General features: G+C 34.6%; 4 protein-coding genes across 4 annotated transcripts; 3 read left to right on the forward strand and 1 right to left on the reverse strand.

The window, feature by feature from the left end:
* Window positions 1–1,616: 1,616 nt before the first annotated feature.
* Window positions 1,617–4,316, reverse strand: TRIADDRAFT_28251 (uncharacterized protein; the record flags this gene model as incomplete). The annotated part of the gene is made up of 7 exons (XM_002114678.1): window positions 1,617–1,760; window positions 1,906–1,939; window positions 2,029–2,113; window positions 2,507–2,590; window positions 2,710–2,765; window positions 3,415–3,574; window positions 4,022–4,316. The coding sequence occupies 7 exons, from the start codon at window positions 4,314–4,316 to the stop codon at window positions 1,617–1,619; spliced, it is 858 nt and encodes a 285-aa protein (XP_002114714.1).
* Window positions 4,317–5,479: 1,163 nt separating this feature from the next.
* On the forward strand, window positions 5,480–7,420 carry TRIADDRAFT_28281 (uncharacterized protein; the record flags this gene model as incomplete). Its single annotated transcript, XM_002114511.1, has 1 exon — window positions 5,480–7,420. One exon carries the CDS (start codon window positions 5,480–5,482, stop codon window positions 7,418–7,420), a length of 1,941 nt encoding a protein of 646 aa, XP_002114547.1.
* Window positions 7,421–9,386: 1,966 nt separating this feature from the next.
* On the forward strand, window positions 9,387–12,101 carry TRIADDRAFT_28215 (uncharacterized protein; the record flags this gene model as incomplete). The annotated part of the gene is made up of 7 exons (XM_002114512.1): window positions 9,387–9,588; window positions 10,165–10,531; window positions 10,674–10,861; window positions 10,947–11,098; window positions 11,209–11,309; window positions 11,393–11,541; window positions 11,629–12,101. Coding segments are annotated over 7 exons (1,632 nt in total), but the record flags the coding sequence as incomplete, so codon positions are not given.
* A 1,928-nt stretch (window positions 12,102–14,029) lies between these two features.
* Window positions 14,030–17,797, forward strand: TRIADDRAFT_58484 (uncharacterized protein; the record flags this gene model as incomplete). Its single annotated transcript, XM_002114513.1, has 12 exons — window positions 14,030–14,175; window positions 15,489–15,839; window positions 16,041–16,129; window positions 16,242–16,363; window positions 16,441–16,584; window positions 16,675–16,748; window positions 16,896–16,934; window positions 17,037–17,077; window positions 17,168–17,196; window positions 17,365–17,466; window positions 17,516–17,606; window positions 17,685–17,797. 12 exons carry the CDS (start codon window positions 14,030–14,032, stop codon window positions 17,795–17,797), a joined length of 1,341 nt encoding a protein of 446 aa, XP_002114549.1.
* Window positions 17,798–17,876: the final 79 nt, after the last annotated feature.

Consider the following 17,876-nt stretch of genomic DNA (forward strand, 5'->3'; position numbering starts at 1 on the left):
TAATATTGATAAGATTATACGGTACATGCATATCCTAAATTAATTAATCGTCAATAATTATATATTTTGTTACACCGGTGTGAAGAAAGGGATAGCTTCTCCAAAATGTATACTACATCAATAATGTAGAGTGATTTTAATTTCTATTCGATATTTATCAAATTGATTAAATACAAAGTGATAGCAGACCTACTCACCGTTGGCGATTCTGATACATGACTAAGATTACCATAAAGAATAGTAATGGACTAAATGATACCGAATCGTGCTTATACTTCTAATCTGTGCACTTTTGTCGCACGCCTCTTAAAATGATCAATATTTATAATTAATATCAACACAAGTGCTTATTATTTATCATTTTGTGCTTCTATAACAGGAAATAATTGAATAGTAATGTCATCTAAAATTTTGTAAATTATATTTCAAGAATACTTTATATCGTTGCTTATTTAGAGTACAGATTATTATCATTGCATCGCCTGCAGTTGCTTTATGAAGTACGCGCAATATGCTTACATAATCTACAAACTGGATTAATTATATTATGAAATTGCCTTTGGATAAGAATTTTGTGGTTTTATCCTCACATTTATCATTATACTGTATCACATCTAATTGATCTCCTATTGGACTTTATTATTGTGGATAACTTACGCTTTTAACATTGTCAGCTTAACTATAGCTAAATAACTAATTCTGTAACACCAGCTAAGAATTAAGATTTTGCTAACATTTTTTACTTGTTCAATTTATAACAAAGAGTTACCTGATCAAACGTCACCTGACGTAATAAACGAATAATAATGCATCATATTATTACGCGTAAACAAAGCTGAAGAGACTACCACCCTACATCATTCTAAGTACAAGGCAATGGGTATCCACACGCATAAAATAATTTCAGTATAGATTCATCGCACATCGCAAAGAAATCTTCTTCGATTTATTACTTGCTTTTACGATCAAACACGAAAGAGCTTGTAAATTCCTTATAGTATAACATAAATATGTGATTGTACAAAGTACCGTAACAGGACATTTTTAATCTTATTTTGTTAAAATCATCGATAGATATTAAAGATATCTTTTGCCGTGGGGTACAGTAAACGATGAAAAGGCTGATACCTCCTTATATGGCAGTAATAACATCGCAACTCTAATTTAGTGATCGTTAGGACATAGAAAAATGGAGTTTTCCTATTTTACAGTAAATACACTATTATATTAACATGATCTCGATCTAGTAGCTAGATTTAATAAGAGGCTATTTTAAAGCATAGTTTCAAAAGAAATTAATATGTGACAATCTGAAGTTAAAATTTCTTACAGCTAAACTTTTTAAAACACTAATTCCATAAAATAATGCAGTAGGCATAAGTAATCAGCCTACTGTATTGGAAAATTATTAATAAAACTGCTACCAAGAGAAAACTCTTACTGAAAGAATTTCAATAGCCAGAACGTTATCAAGTAAAAATAAACACATACTGTCAATACGATCAACCAAGAGTATGAGACTTTAGAATCCCTCTAAACGAAGTTAGATCATCAATTACAAAATTGTGATTTAAAACGAAGCTTTTGAATGCTTCCCAATTCTTGCTTGATTAAAATTACTTTAAGAAAGGTCTTATACAACAGTTGAATACTGTCGCATTTGTATGCCAATTCTTATGCTTAACACCACCAATAGTAAATAAATGTAGATCGTTCCTTTTATCGATAGATCTTAGTCCAATAAAATCCTTGATGTAAATCTATTGAAAAAAATAACATGCTATAAGCAATGATGACAAGTTTACGAGTATAGGTGTATCTGTGTCAAATTAGATATAAATTCAGATTTAAGATCAAATTAGGGTAGAATAGATGGCATCTTGCCTCTTGATTTTTGTAGTTTACGATTTTCAAATGTTTGTCATAAAATCCAAATTGGCTATACCCAAATATAAAGTAAAATACAGAAAATAGTTTAAATATGATAATATTGTTATACGATGATACTTTGTTAATACTTTGACGAACCTGGATTGCCAAGGTGTAATAACACCATCATCCGGTCCTCCTATCAATATTACTTTTTTTACTTTGAGGAAATTGGATTTGAATACTGTTAAAGAAAAGTTGTTAGACATCTTATTATATACTATCCAACTAGCAAAATGATATAATTAATAGGTAAGGGTTTAATTTACATAATCGACATACAGAATGAGATTATTTATCGATAGTATCAACGTACGGTACAGCTAGAATAAAGTATGACGTTACTAAGAATAGATCAAAATGTTTTAAAAAATCCCTTTTCAGTAGTTTTAAGAGTGCAATTTTCGTGAATATATAGATCAACTCAGACTTTAATTAGGAACGAATCATTATTTTGTTGACTTCTATTAGTAGATTTATAAATTGTAATTGTTAGGAAATTTTTTTATAAGTATTCATTCTAAAAAATTTTTACTATATTATATAGATAATAATTCTAACAATAAAAATTACAAACCCTGGCTACTGCTATGGCATGTTTGATTGTTCAAAGCTGTTAGGTAAGTTACGTATTTCAAATAAAGCTTCTGGTGATGTGGATCTATAGATCATGTTGAAGTTGTAAGACTCAGCAAGAGTATTTCATTTAAGAATGAATACACGATCGAAAGAGAAGAAATTGTCTACTATTTTATAGCACAGTCACTAATTAAGTTTTACCATTCCAAAAATTAGCGATGGAAATTAGTTTTTGTCCGTATATACTGTAAAAGATTCTGTAAATCATAACAAATATGTATATCAATTGATAGGTGAAAATTCAGTCAATATTACTATGTATTAAAGCTCTATAGACGTCAACGTATCTATCTGTGGTACTGTATGATAATCTATCGTCTTCTAAAATAAAATTTATTATTCGCGTACACGTATGTTAATCTCAGTCGCATTATCATACAGCATGAAAATTCGAATCTCTCATCGTTAATGAGACATGAATAAAACGATTGAAAGCTCATCACAATCATGAATGCATGTAGTTGCAATCGGCCGATCTGCAATCCTTACTCGAAAATATCGTCTCGAACATAATGCCGTAGATTCTGGGGCAGAAATCTGTTTACGTATGATGTATCTAATGAAAAATGGTTGACATGATTAGTATTAAATTAATACAAATCAATATACTGTATTCACTTTATAGTTACTATTTCTTCTATACAGTAAATAAGAAGATTAATCATTAGCTGAATACAAACAGAAGCATTTCGGAAATTAGTCTAACTTTGTAACATATTTTTGAAAAATAAAGCGTCGATATATTCCTATCCACCTATTTATCAGTTTTACTACTAAACATGTAAAATATAAGGATAGCATACGTAAATCAAAGATAACAATTATTAATATACTATCGCTGTGGACGATTTTTTAGTATCAGAGGTTGAGAGATTAACAACCCATGTCACTATTATTTTAAAATTCTTACCACCAAATTGGCCCATCAAAGGCCCCGACAGACTAATGAAATTTCTAACGGTGTGGTTGGACGCTGTTTGTAGTATACCACGGCATATTATACCGCCTATCAATGTTATTCAATAAAGATATCATTAATTACCATATTGTTACATGTATTTCAAAATGATTATTTTTATTTAATGGACATTTCAAATGGAGCTTTTGGATTCAATAAATCAATTCGCGCTATGAATGGGTAATTTATGTCAACAACATGTAGCATAGAACAAGAGAAGAAATCCTTAAATCCTTAAAGCAGTCGATCAACAATAACACTGTAACCCTTTAACAAAGTAAGACTATAGATTTGTAGCCACAATTCTGAACCTCTACAACCCCTAGAGGTCCATGACATAACGTAAGTCATGACATATTACTTGATGGAGTTCATTAAGACAGCCCCCCCCCCCAAAAAAAAATCGATGCTTTCAGCGCTTGATAGCAGAAAGTATTACTATAATACCACGCTTAACCGTTTATTATATGGATATATTCACTATCGATGAAATACCTTGAGAAAAACATAGTAGATTAATACCATTCTTCGTTGTATTAGCAAAAATTGGTTTTAGATATTCATTAAATGATTCAACTTGTTTCCATAGAGGAGTCCATACACTAAAATATCCAGGAAATAAATCCGGTATATAGATCTGTATCTTCGGAAAAGCTTTGGTGATCATGTGTTTCAGGCTGGACAAGCTAGAGGAATATTCGAATAAACCATGGATGATGACTAATGGTCTAGTACCTTCGATATGGGCAACAACATCATCTCTTGGATAGGATGATGCTATTGACGCCATAGATAAAACTGTCAAGATAACGATAATGAACTTGAAATAGCAGAGACCCATGTCTAATTGAAAATCAATTTATGCAAGAAGTGGCAATTTCAATTTATTTGCCCGTAATCCACTGTATCAGTAATTGGGTATCAATTGTAAAGATAAAATCAATCAACGCTAACTTCAAAGGCAAGAAATGAATTGGTAAGACTGTACAGGAAGCGATACTTTAAAAGGTTATCATATCATCAAAGATTGTCTTTCCATTCGATACTTTAAAAGGTTATCATATCACCAAAGATTGTCTTTCCATTCGATAGTTTAAAAGGTTATCATATCACCAAAGATTCTCTTTCCATTCGATACTTTAAAAGGCTATCATATCACCAAAGATTCTCTTTCCTTTCGATACTTGAAAGAACCAACTTGAAAGAGGACGAGTAATGACTGTAGGAAAAATGCGTTGTTTTAATTTAGTTAATAAACACAGTACAGTACAGTACAAAATAGTTTGGCGTCATTACTGGTTGAGCGATTTTACTGCATCCACAGTGTACAGTACACTGCCCTGTACAGTACTGACGAGTTTGTACTGTACTGTACAGTACTAACTCGTCACGCCCGAGAATCTACAGTACTGTACAGTACAGTATAATTTGCAGTTGGCATAACTGTACTGTACTGTACTGTACACTGTACAGTATCACAATTCGTGGTAATCGGTACAGGACTAGGTGCACAGACAGACAGACTTTGTCAATGATTTGTATCGCAAAGTCGAGTCAAATGTCACTCCAAACTCCAAGTGTAGCTAGAGATCAAATGCGCGATCCTCTCCCACTCTGTTCCAGACGTCCAGACCATGAACGTCTGTAGACTAGACGTTGGAAGTCGATGTGGTGGTGCTACAGTAGATGAAAACATGCTTCAGACTTCGAGCTAAGCATTACAGTACAGCATAGTCAGAAATGGAAACACCGACGAGCGGACTCACGCATGAGCAGCGGATGAACCAGACATAGACGATCTCTTGTGGACTTAATTGTGTCAGGTGACGACATTTTTTGCGCTTTTGTTTACTGTTTATAACCCTAAAGCCGTGCTTTCAACGACTTAACTATATACCCAATGAATTGACTAGCATAACCTAAAGTCTATCCAACTGTAATCGGTTATCCAAAATGACTGCTGGTTGGTTTCTTACAGCTATTAAAATAATATTGCTCATCGTCTATTTAATCTGTGTACTACTTAGTTGTAAATATTGGAATGTCCAACTCTGGAAAGTTGGGGATAAAGCGGCACGCCTACTATTGGATCCTGCTACCTTCAACTTGAAAGAGTTAATAGAAATAATAGACTATCGTGGTGTCTCTGATCTCAATCTACATGATAGAACAAATTTATCCTATATGGTTAATGCTTCTGGATTAATGAGTGAGGAAGAAAAATGGCAATCGGCAATAATAATGGCGCAGAGTAAAAAGAGAGAAGCGATCAATTTTACTGCCGAAAACTACCTTAGAGCAGAAATAGAGGATAATACCCCTGGTATATGGCTGCTTCGAATTGATACTCGTAATAGTTCAAAGGAAGATATTTTGGTAGACAATTTATGGGATGATGTTGTTCCCAAGTTATACACTCTGGGAGTTCAGTCTGGAACAATTCGCTGCCGAACTTGTCCTACTATATGTAGAAAGAATAATTGGACAAAAAGTGATATATTATTACTTCGCACAACGGCTTCCGATAGCGATTGGTCGAAGGGAATACTTTACTATCCAGGCCGTTTAGCTAATGCTAATAGCTCTTCAATTCTAATATGGATGCGTCATCACTTGAATAGTCACATCAATCATTTCTCGACGCGAAATTTCCCACAACTTCGTGAAACGATTAAGAAACAGTCCGGTATTCATGTTATTCTCTTTTCTACACTAACAGTCGCCCCGACGTTTATTTCTAGCTTAGCAATCAAATTTAGCGGCAGAATTAATTTTAGTATGGTGACTATCAAAACAATTAATGATACCATCCAAAATTTATTTGCTAACGAATTCAATGTTGAAAAGCTACCAACCTATCGCATTTTTACACCTGAAAAGAACTTTACGTATGGTAACAGACATGGTGAATATTATGGCTATCATTGTATGCACGAGTTCTTAACTAGTCTGTATCCGGCTACAAATGACATATTTGTTGCTATCGTAATTGGTATTAATTTGATGTGCCTTCTCAAATTGTTATTAATCGATGGAACCTTTTTGGCTTGTTTATTAAAATTTATTATTTTATTTTGTCAATATAATTTTGCTGTAGTACTACTATGGTTCCCTATGTATAATTTTTTTACATCACCATTGATGCACATAGTCTATGACTTGACTATGATGGTAATGCGTTGCCTTATGGGTACTGATTTCGTTGCCGCAATTAGACGTAGCACTCATTTAACTCATCCTGGCTGCTTATTCATGCTCTTGACAGAGTCTATTATTTTTGCATCTGTGATATACTACTGGATCGAATGTCAAGAAGGACAGATCTCTGGCACAGAATCCATGGCATCATGTAATTACCTGTCGTTGTCTAGTTATCAGAGCTCTTTGTATTCAATTCTGACCTATCGCAGTGCCTGTGAGCGCTATAGTAGGGAAGATATTGAAGAGGGAATAGACATATTAATTGAGCACTTTGCGATTCCAAAATTATACGTTCAGCCATTGGTTCCCATGGATTACATTCAATCTCTTCCAACGTTTACGTATGGTGATAAAATCCGATTCAATCATCCAACATGGAAAGAAAAATTGAATTGGAAATCGGACAACACTGAAATAGCTCAACTTGAAGAAAATATAACTAGTGAACAAGATTACAATTGTGATGACAATCAATGTTCTATATGCTTGACTAATTACATTAATGACGATTACTTATGTTGCTTGCCATGCAGTCACGTATTTCATCACGACTGCATAGTACAATGGCTAAGCATTGGAACAATCAATACCTGCAGATGTCCGCTATGTCGATGGCCAGCATATAGATCCTATCTGCAACCATCTTCAGCTTGTCATGCTACCAGCATTACTTCTAATGAGGATTCTAGCTAAGCATCAACTATGGTCTGGAATAGATGGTTACTTCATTGTGCACTTTCACAAGAGCATTGGGCACGTATCTGCTTAACAGCACAAAAGTGATTTTAAGATATCTATTATTTATTGTTTGTGTTACTGTTACTCAAATAGTGATAATGATGAGGGATATTTCTAGTTGAGAACCAAGTTGTACGATTAAGAAATATCCATCGATAAATTAATCTGCGATATACTGCATACGTTTGATATTATTTAGAAGTGCATAGTAGGCGTATTATACAATTGTATGTTATCATGCTGGCTTCAAGGCGGCTCAATACTATACTGTGATACTGTAAATACGTGCTAGGGTATTCCTGTATGTATACAACATATTATTCATTAAAACTTGTTGCTCTAATTAATTGGCAGTGACAAATATTGTATCATGAGGTTATCGCAATACAGTTGAAGGCTCTAGTTTCGATAGAAGGTATAATATACCCATCGAATTCTTAGTACACCTGCATAAAATGATCGTATATAATAGCGATCTTCAATTGAAATGAGAATAAACTTCTTCTATGTCTTGGCAATGAATTCGTATCATGATTTGTATCTATACCTTGACTACATAATGTTCATCTAGCCACTGTCGTGATCAATGGTATGTATCCCTCAGACCTCCAGTCGGCTATGATCTCTGGGGACTGCTGACCATACTTATACTGTAATCTTACAGTACAGTATCATAGAACACTAAATGGAAGACCTGGCCTAGAACTGGAAGGGAGTGTTTGAATGGAAGACCTGGCCTAGAACTAGAAGGGAGTGATCAGTCAGTGATCACTCCCTTCGGACAGACGTGCTGGGCTTTTCTTACCAAATGAGGCCGTAAATATCCAAAAGTACTGTACCTACTTAGTATGGATCTTCTGTTTTTTTTTTAAATCACTAGTCTAGTACTATTATAACATCTGCAATATTCTATAACTATTTCCAAGCATAACGGATAATAAGATTCAAGGTAATATTACTTAATTTAGAAAAAAAAATCAGTCAACTGAAAATCGACCGCCTGCATTCCAAAAAATTACTGTCGTCACTAGTGGTGACGAAGTGCTTACTGTACAGTGTACACTTGTACAGTACCGTGAATTTGTGGTTGGCATACAGTACTGTAGTGTATAATTTCGCGATTAAAACTATCTACAGTACAGTATTCAAAAGTACTAGTACAAACTCCCGTCGCTTTGCTGACGGTTTACGATAATGTGCTCATTTAACAGATAGTACTGTATTACCATTTGATAGACCTGTGTGGCTGTGTCAGAGGTTCAGTAACTTTATACCGTGTACTGTAGTTTTAATCGTGCGGTTACAGTACTTGAGCTTGTAAACTATACACTGTACCGTACTGTACGGTACTGGACATGCACGCTTGCGCAGTACTGTATACCGTGCAATGTAACGAGCGACAGTACTGTACTGAACCCCGTGAAAAAAACTTTTATCTCTATGGTTTGAAGTGTACTGTACAGTACAGTACAGTACAGTACAGTACAGTACGTACTGTACTCCGCTCTCTTCAACCTGCGTGACTGCAATACAGTACAGTATACTCTACTCTACTGTACTGTACACTGTACAACACAGTACTGTAGTGACTATACTGTGTTTACTTTACCCAGAACGACACTAAACTGTACTGTACCACTACACAGATCACTACCAATGTGCACTGTGCAGCCATGGGACGCATCACCATTGGTCACTGGTCAGTCAGCTATTTGTAAGTTCAATCAAAACGCACACGAGGTGTATTTAGACGTCGGCGTCCTGGAGAACTAGGTTGCAAGAATATCGCACCAAGTTCACATCCTCTTTAGATCAATATGGTAAGAGCATTATTCCTCGTTCATACTTGCTATAATTTGGATTGAATGTAAAATAACCAGTGGGTTAGATGTGGACTTAAAAAAATTGATTGATCGAATAGGTACTTTACCTGTTATTTGAGCATGCCTCGGGGTATGCAATTTTTCAAAGCCTGGCTCAAGAGGAAATCGGTGCTTTAACAGCCGAAGTTCAAGAATCGATCTTAGATCTAGGACGATTTGGAAAACTGATCAAATTAGTAGCCTTTACACCATTTAGGTCTAGTAGCAATGCACTGGAGAATATTAACAGCGTTTCTGAAGGTAAACTATCAAATACCCTCTGCTAATTTGAATCAGTTTTCACTTTGCACACAGTAATCTTGCATATAGAAACTTTGAAGCGCAGTACCTATCATTGGTGCTACATTGCTAACCCTTATAAAATTCCCCCTGCCCAGCCCACTATTTTATGCAATATCATAATCTACTGCTTACACGCGTTTTCGATATACAGTTGACTCATTCGTCTTTGTAGATTGCATTAATACTTTACAACACATTCAACGACCTTACGGTCTCACTTTTTCGTCTATTTTTTCACGCCAATATACTAGTACCATTGTGTTAATATTGAGTTTCCAAGCATGCTGTATGCGCTACACTCGTTGCAGATATAGAAAGCAGTATCGATACGTTTTCAGCAGTCCTTCATGATAATTTGCAGCTTGCATAATATGTATTGTACAATCTGCTGCTTTACAGTGTTAAAGGATAACAAAGTAATCGATAATTAATTACGAGAGCAGGATAAAATATCTTTCAATTGAAGCAGATATACTTCATCAACTTTATATCTATGCGTTTTACTGTAACACTTTAGTTTATTGTGTGTTGCAGGTATAGCACATGATGACTTGAAAGCCTTTTTACTGGCTAATATTCCTGTCGGTAAGAAGAAGACAAAAGTTGTACTCGGAATTTCCGACTCTAAACTTGCTTCCGCCGTGCAAGAGTCTGTAAAGTTATCTTGCCAGAGCGGCGAACTTGTCTTGGAACTTATTCGTGGCATTCGCGTCCATTTTCATAAATTTATTGAAGGATTATCGGCAGATAGCGCTGGCAAAGCTCAACTTGGCTTAGGTCATAGCTATTCTCGTGCTAAGGTCAAGTTTAATGTTAATCGCGTCGATAACATGATTATTCAATCCATCAATCTACTTGATCAAATGGACAAAGATATCAACACTTTTTCGATGAGAGTCAGGTAATGATTCAATCCTTTGACAATAATCGAAATACAGCTGCAGTGTTCGTTTGTATTGCGATCCTCTTGGCACTTAGGCTATAGCATTTGCATATCTTTGCTTATAGAATTATTAAAAATGATGCTCTAAATGTTGTACTAGGGAGTGGTATTCCTATCATTTTCCTGAACTGATCAAAATTGTTAGCGATAACTACATCTATGTAAAACTCGTCAAGTTAATAAAAAACCGCAAAGAGTTGACTGATGCAAGTATTCCTACGATCGAAGAAATCACTATGGATTCGGCTCAAGCCAAAGCAATCTTAGATGCTTCACGTTCTTCTATGGGTACGAGATGGAATTCATGTTGATTGTATTTTACACAAGTGATACCTATTGCGGAAATTATAGCTTCTGATATACAATACTCTAGGCATGGATATCTCTCCTGTTGATTTAATAAATATTGAAAGATTTGCCAATCGAGTCGTTGAATTGGCAGATTATCGCTCGGCTTTGTTACAATATTTGAAGCAGAAAATGGAAAATATAGCTCCAAATCTGTCATGTTTAGTTGGTGAATTGGTAAGCTTAGCGTAGTGATAACGATTTCATCTTTCTTCATTTCGTAGTTCACGATAGATTGGTTTCGTGATCTCTTATCACTGCGACTTTATTATTTTCGACGAAATTAGGTCGGTGCCAGACTGATTTCTCATGCGGGCAGTTTGTCAAATCTAGCAAAATATCCTGCATCTACCGTACAAATTTTAGGAGCAGAAAAGGCTTTATTTCGGTAGCGATATATATAATATTTAGGAATAAATGTTAAAAGCAATTCGTATGATACTTAGAATTTATACATTGGAAACAATTTAGGGCTCTAAAAACTCGAGGCAATACCCCCAAGTATGGCTTACTTTTTCATTCGTCGTTTATTGGTCGTGCAAGTAAGAAAAATAAAGGTCGTATTTCCAGATATTTAGCAAACAAATGTTCCATTGCTTCAAGAATAGATTGTTTTACGGGTATGTAAGAAATAGTTGTATATTTTCTCAACGTCAAGTCTTGTGCCACAAACATTAGAGACTTACAGCGTGTTTGCATGACTATAGAAACAACCTCGTCAGTTTTCGGAAACAAATTGCGAGAACAGGTTGAAGACAGGCTTAAATTTTATGATAGCGGGGAAGCACCAAAAAAGAACGTGGATGTAATGCGTGAAGCTCTACAGGAAGTTAGTTCCCTTCAAGAGTCTAAGGATATTCCCAAAAATACAGTTGAAACGCCCTCCAGTGAAAAAAAGAAAAAGAAAAAGAAAAGTAAAGAAAAAAACCGTAGTGACATGGAAATATCAACTTCTGCTGAACCTACAGATAGCGTAGTAGATGATGAATCGAAAAAGTCGAAGAAAAAGAAACGAAAAAGTGATCAAGGAGACGTAAAGGAAGCAGACACGGTTACGAAAAAGAAGAAGAATTATCTACAGGAGTCGTTAAAGAGAATAGCGATCCTAGCGAAAGTGCGAAGAAGAAAAAGAAAAAAAGTAAAGCCTCGTAATCAACTGTCAAATAGAGCATATAGTTAAAACATTCTATCTGCCACTGTATTATGACTCTTAGGAGCTAAATACCTCCTGGTAGCAGTGATAGTTGTTATTGCCTCCTACCACCCAGTATATAATCGGTGTCTTTCAATGATGTACGATTTAATTGATTAGTTATCATCGATGATCTCACTTGTTAATTGCTCTTTCAAGAACATGAAGTATACATTGCTTATACCATATACTTTGTAAATAAATTACAGTTCTTATGTATGGCTCTTGCGTTTATACAACGTACCACATTTCTAAGGTTGCTTCGATTTTCAGTTAATTAAAAAAGTCTTAGCATTGATTATAGATAAGCAGACTATACACTTTTAACTATATTGTCGTTACGATATCCTGCAGAGATACCAATCTGTCAGTAAATGTTTGATTACATGGAATTAAATCTACTGCATTGACAATTTTAATTGTTAAAAACCATGCATGATGATTAGATACGTATGCAGTCTGCAACACCATAAGGGACACTTTGACGGATCTCTTTTTGTTATGGTATTTAGTTTTATAGTAAACGTTACAATGTAGCAAGTGCTATCTTTATCTTTACCGATCTTGAAAATTTATGCCTTAATAAGCCTTAGGCTGGTGACAGCAAGAATTTGGAACGGAATGTGATTAATACTTAATGTCCGTAACTTAATGATCAAATAAGTCCGTTAGTATTTACTAAATTACGATCATTGCTTTTTTGGAAATCCAAATTGTGACGACATCGATTACGGTCTACCCTGTACTTACCATGATAAAATCATAACAAACGAGTGATTTGGATCCCAGAGAGAGCGAATTTAGACTTTCACAACTTAGTACTCATTCTATCTAGTTTTCTTCGAATTTAGAACGTGCACGCTCAATGTAGTGTAGAATTATCATTATACTGATCATGATTATGCTCAGTATATTTTTACCATGTTACTACCAGACAAGAAATGACTAGCTTTAGTTTCTCTACTAAATGTGCTATGTCTATTGAGTATAGCCTTTAACGAAATAAAGAGATCAAAATTTCGATCTGTTATATAGAGGACACGCTTCGGGATGCGAGAAAAGCTACTTGCCATAAATTTAATTTAAAAGTACCAAATCAGCAGCGCACTCGTAATTATGTAATTATACTCGTAATCTATCAAATCACATTAATGCAGTAGGATATATATTACACTTTTAATAATGGAAACGTGCACTGTAGATGAAGTTTGTTTCGATATAAGAAAGATGTATAGATCACTGAATATTTAGTAATTCATAGGCGGCCATAGTAAAAGTTTTAAAAGTTTTCGCCTTCAAGGTACCTTATCTAGTTGTTGTACGAGTATTCTAAAATATATTAAATATACAGTACAGTATTGCACAACATCTTTTACTAGTACTGCAGTAGCACAACTGCAGCTACTGTGCAGTACGGTAGCGTCCGCAATTGCTGTCCGTCTGTAAGCTGGAATTCAGGGCAGAATGAGTTCTGGGACTGGAGACCTATCTGGCGCCATAGTCGAAATACAAGCACGCACTGAATTCCTCCTCTATACAGTACAATCCAGAACTCCATCGAATAGGGATACGCAGCAGTATACCCTATCATTAGTTTGGTGCAGTACCTTCCTTTTTAGTCTCCTAAATTTGGAATGGCCTCGATGGTTTCCACATTCTCGACTTGTCTTTATCGATGAGATACAGTAGGATGGCCATAATTAACTGATTGAAAAGGTTCTATTTCTAAATGAGACATGATTGCTATATTCTATTAAATGAAATTATTGACTATTTATTACATCATATTATACATTCAGTGGTATTAATCGTACAAAGCTGCCAAAATTGCTAAAAACTTTCATCAGCGATTCCAACAATATAGCATAGAACTCCTACCATTGGTATTAATCAAATCGTTACAGTTGAAAGGAAAAATGGCGACAAGGAAATGGGGAGAATTCGAAGATGAAAACGATGTCATTGAACGTGAACCGACTGCAATCAACGATATTGGACGACTTCGAGCAGACTCTATTCCAATTAAGCAACCATCTTCATCTCATCATCCACCTAAGCTAAGGTAATGAAACAATTCGAAAATAGGATGATATTCTAGCTACGTCAGAAGGCACACTCTGTAGTGCACAATATTTATTATATATATTATGCACACTGGTTTCAAAAGGTCATCCTGATAGAAATATCCAGTGTATCATAATGAACGATACTTCTGTTCTTGAAATATTGTTAGTAGTCCTGGTTACCATTAAACGAGCGCATGGACTATAGCATACATAGTCGGAATAATTCTGTATCATAACCAATTATAATGATAGAATTAGCTTAGTGATGCATAGAATAAACTACTCTACGTATACGGTAGTATACACATTTTGCCCATGGCTGAATGCAAGTTACCTGCTAACGAGAATTTTATAGCGAACTATTCTAGAAATTATTAGCATTGTATCTCTCTAAGACATTAACTACAACTTTTAAATGGTATCTTATTAATGGCAATCAGCTGTACAAGCCTGCATGAAATGCTGGTGTTTATACAATATTCAGTATTGCAGTTAGTTACCTCATGAATGAAAGATTGACAAGCCAAAATGTCATTGAATTACTCTTAAATCGTTTCTACACTATCATTCTACTTACCTTATTTAAGGCATCAGTTAGTTTTTTACGATATCTTCAAAATAATGACCACATTTAACTGATCATAGCATTTTTGCTTAATGGATACGGTTGATACTGATACAACATGTGCTTTTAGAATTAGAGTTATATTGCAAATATGCTCTAACAAAGTCATAGCTTTTAGCTACGCTAGTAAATATTCTCTCTAAGAAAATAATTCAACAAGCCTGTGATGATATTTAGCCGAATGCAAAAACAATGCGATAGTTAATGTCATCGAGTACTTTATTAATTGATGATCCTGTTGTTTTGCTACATCTCTCTTGAATTCATACTAGCTGTTCGATTTGAAGTACAGCAATAATATCGTACAGTAGTAGATCTACGAGTCCAAACAGTACATATAATATACGTACGCAAAGTATCACCAATGGAATGTTATAGTTGTCTTATCTAAAGTGACAAAGGCGTAATCCCTCCTACTACGGTTTACGGTTATCCATCGCAACGTTAACAATCTTGCTGCATTTAAATTGCAATTAAGTAACATAGTAATGGATTGACCAGATCCCCAACAACGTACTGTACATATAACCACAAAATTAGGACTAATTAAACTCTGCAGCAAAGATTTATTATACTCAAGACTGTATTGATTTTTTCAATTTTATAGTAGATATAAGACATCTGTAATATGTGATATCTAACATTGTATCTATCACTTTACTATACGCATTATATGACATTTAGTCTACCGAAAGAGAAAATTAGTGGTGTGAAACCACCATTAACTAATGCTGGCCACAATGTAGTTTTGCATAATATCGAACTTATGCAACATATTCGAGCATTGAATCAAATACTCGCGAAGCATCAACCAACAGAAGCTCCTGGCTCATCCTCTGTATCTGATAATACTAATGATAATAATGGAGTTGTCAATAACATGGATAATAAGACGATCAATCCTTCTAAAGAATTGGCAACAATACCTGATCCACCTGACCGTTATGGTATAACTGCCACCTCTGCGTCTCAGCTAGCCGTTGGCTCAAAGCGTACTATTTTCGATCATGGTCATGTTGCGCAAATTAGGAACAAGTACCTTATATCAAATAATAAATAACTGATTTATATACTGCAGATATGCATAGTATATAGTACTATTGTAGTCTTTTCATAGTGTTGATTGTGATTAAAGCTTTACTAAACTTAATCTAGTTTTAATATGCAATATTTAGATCTAAAAAATTTTTCAACCGAATCATAACTCATTGTGCATTTGCAAATGTTTTTCAATAGTAAAGCTTGTACAGAACTTGACCCTGCTACTGTCCGTCAATTAATGATCAAAGCTGCAGCCTCTGTTTGTTCGCATGCCGGTTATGAAAGTAAATTCATCAGTGCCTAGCGCCCTTCTTAAACCGCTCTATGACTTTTCTACCCTTAGTAGCTAATCTCGCTCCATTCTCCGTTTCTTTTTGTATCTATTACCAAAAACAGCTGCGTTTCAATCTTGCTTGGAGGTGATAGCAGACATAATGCACGAGCAAATGATAAAACTTTGTACGCTACTAAGATATAATGTAGATTACGAAAAGGAAACTGGTACCTGTCCTTTTAATGTGAGTATTAAATTTACCGTTGGAAAGCAAATATCCACGTTTCGTCACTTAAATAACAACAATTCTATGTGAAATAGAATCCATTTGAGCAAGTTCTATATCAGATCGGAATAAATGGAATTCCAAGCCTTCTTCAAGATTGGCAATCTGATGTCAAACGTTATAACACTAAATTACAGGCTCTTGATGTACAACTGATGCGTGACTGTAAACGCTTGTTGGTACTACAAACCTAACTCAATTTTGATAATATTATTTAATCATAATGTAAGAATTCGTTGAAAATTATAAATTTTTTTACATGCACATAGGAGGATCAGAATAACAGAGAAAAAGTAAGTAATAATGAAAGCAATGAAACCTCTCAAAAAAGTGCTAAGCGAAGGTAATTTCTCCCTGTGTCTTCAACGTTATACTGTATTACTGACAAGCACTTGATAATGATAAAATTTATTTGAGTAAGATTGCACTTCATGATCGATTATCCCGTATCATTGAATTCTTTCGTCATTCCATGCTTATCATTTCATAGACGATCGAATGACTCTGAGCTTCTTGCAGAAATTTCTAAGTAAGAGAAAAGATGAATTATTAAGCATGCAAATTTTAAAATAATAATCGGAAATATCTAATAACTGTTTATTAACTTATGTTTTTAATAATCTGTATTAAGATCTTCCCCAATCTCTAATATGGCTCATAAATCTAAATTTGGTAAGACTTAAAAACTTCATCTTTTACTATCTAATTGTATTTTTTTGCAAAATTCGACTGAACTGAGATCTTTTATTTCTGTATTTCCAGCCAAGAATAGCTTAATAACAGAACCCAAGGTGATTTGTATACCATAAATTTACGTTATGGAAGCGCTTCCATTAAGTTAACATTATATTTCATAACAGCTGGAAAACTGTTTAACGAAATGCTCTTGTTATAGCACTTACCGCAATTATGTTAAAAATTTTTTGAAGCTATCTACTAAAAATTAGCTTTATTCATAGGAAAATCGCCATGGGTATAATGGTAGATTATCCTTAACTGATAATGATAATAGCTCTTTCAACTCAGAGAATTCCGATTGTCGAACTGTATCAACTCCACAGGTATAGCCAACTTGAGGCACTTATGCTGGGTAAAACCTCTGTTCGTTAGGAAGGTGATATAAATGTTTTTGTTACTAAGCCAATAGTTCAGGCAAATTTAGCCCTAGCGCACGCGCAGCTAAAGATCCCTCCAGTTACTGGTCTGTTATTACATATGTTCCCTAAATGTTAACTACTCACTACAAAAGCACCAAATAATCTTTACAACTTTTTATTAGATTTTGATCCTGACTATCTAAGGAACCCACAAGATTCCCCATCAATCTCCCCAACGCCGACAGAAAAGCGATCGAGTACACCAACAAGAAAGAAGAGGAAGCAAAAGCTTTAATTTTGTCTTATTCTACTGCTTTTTTCTACATAAACTAAAGCTTAAGTTATTGAGCAGTGTTCGATGATACCGAATTCAG

Source organism: Trichoplax adhaerens, genomic scaffold (genome assembly GCF_000150275.1).
Source record: "Trichoplax adhaerens TRIADscaffold_8 genomic scaffold, whole genome shotgun sequence".
Taxonomy (NCBI): Eukaryota; Metazoa; Placozoa; class Uniplacotomia; order Trichoplacea; family Trichoplacidae; genus Trichoplax; species Trichoplax adhaerens.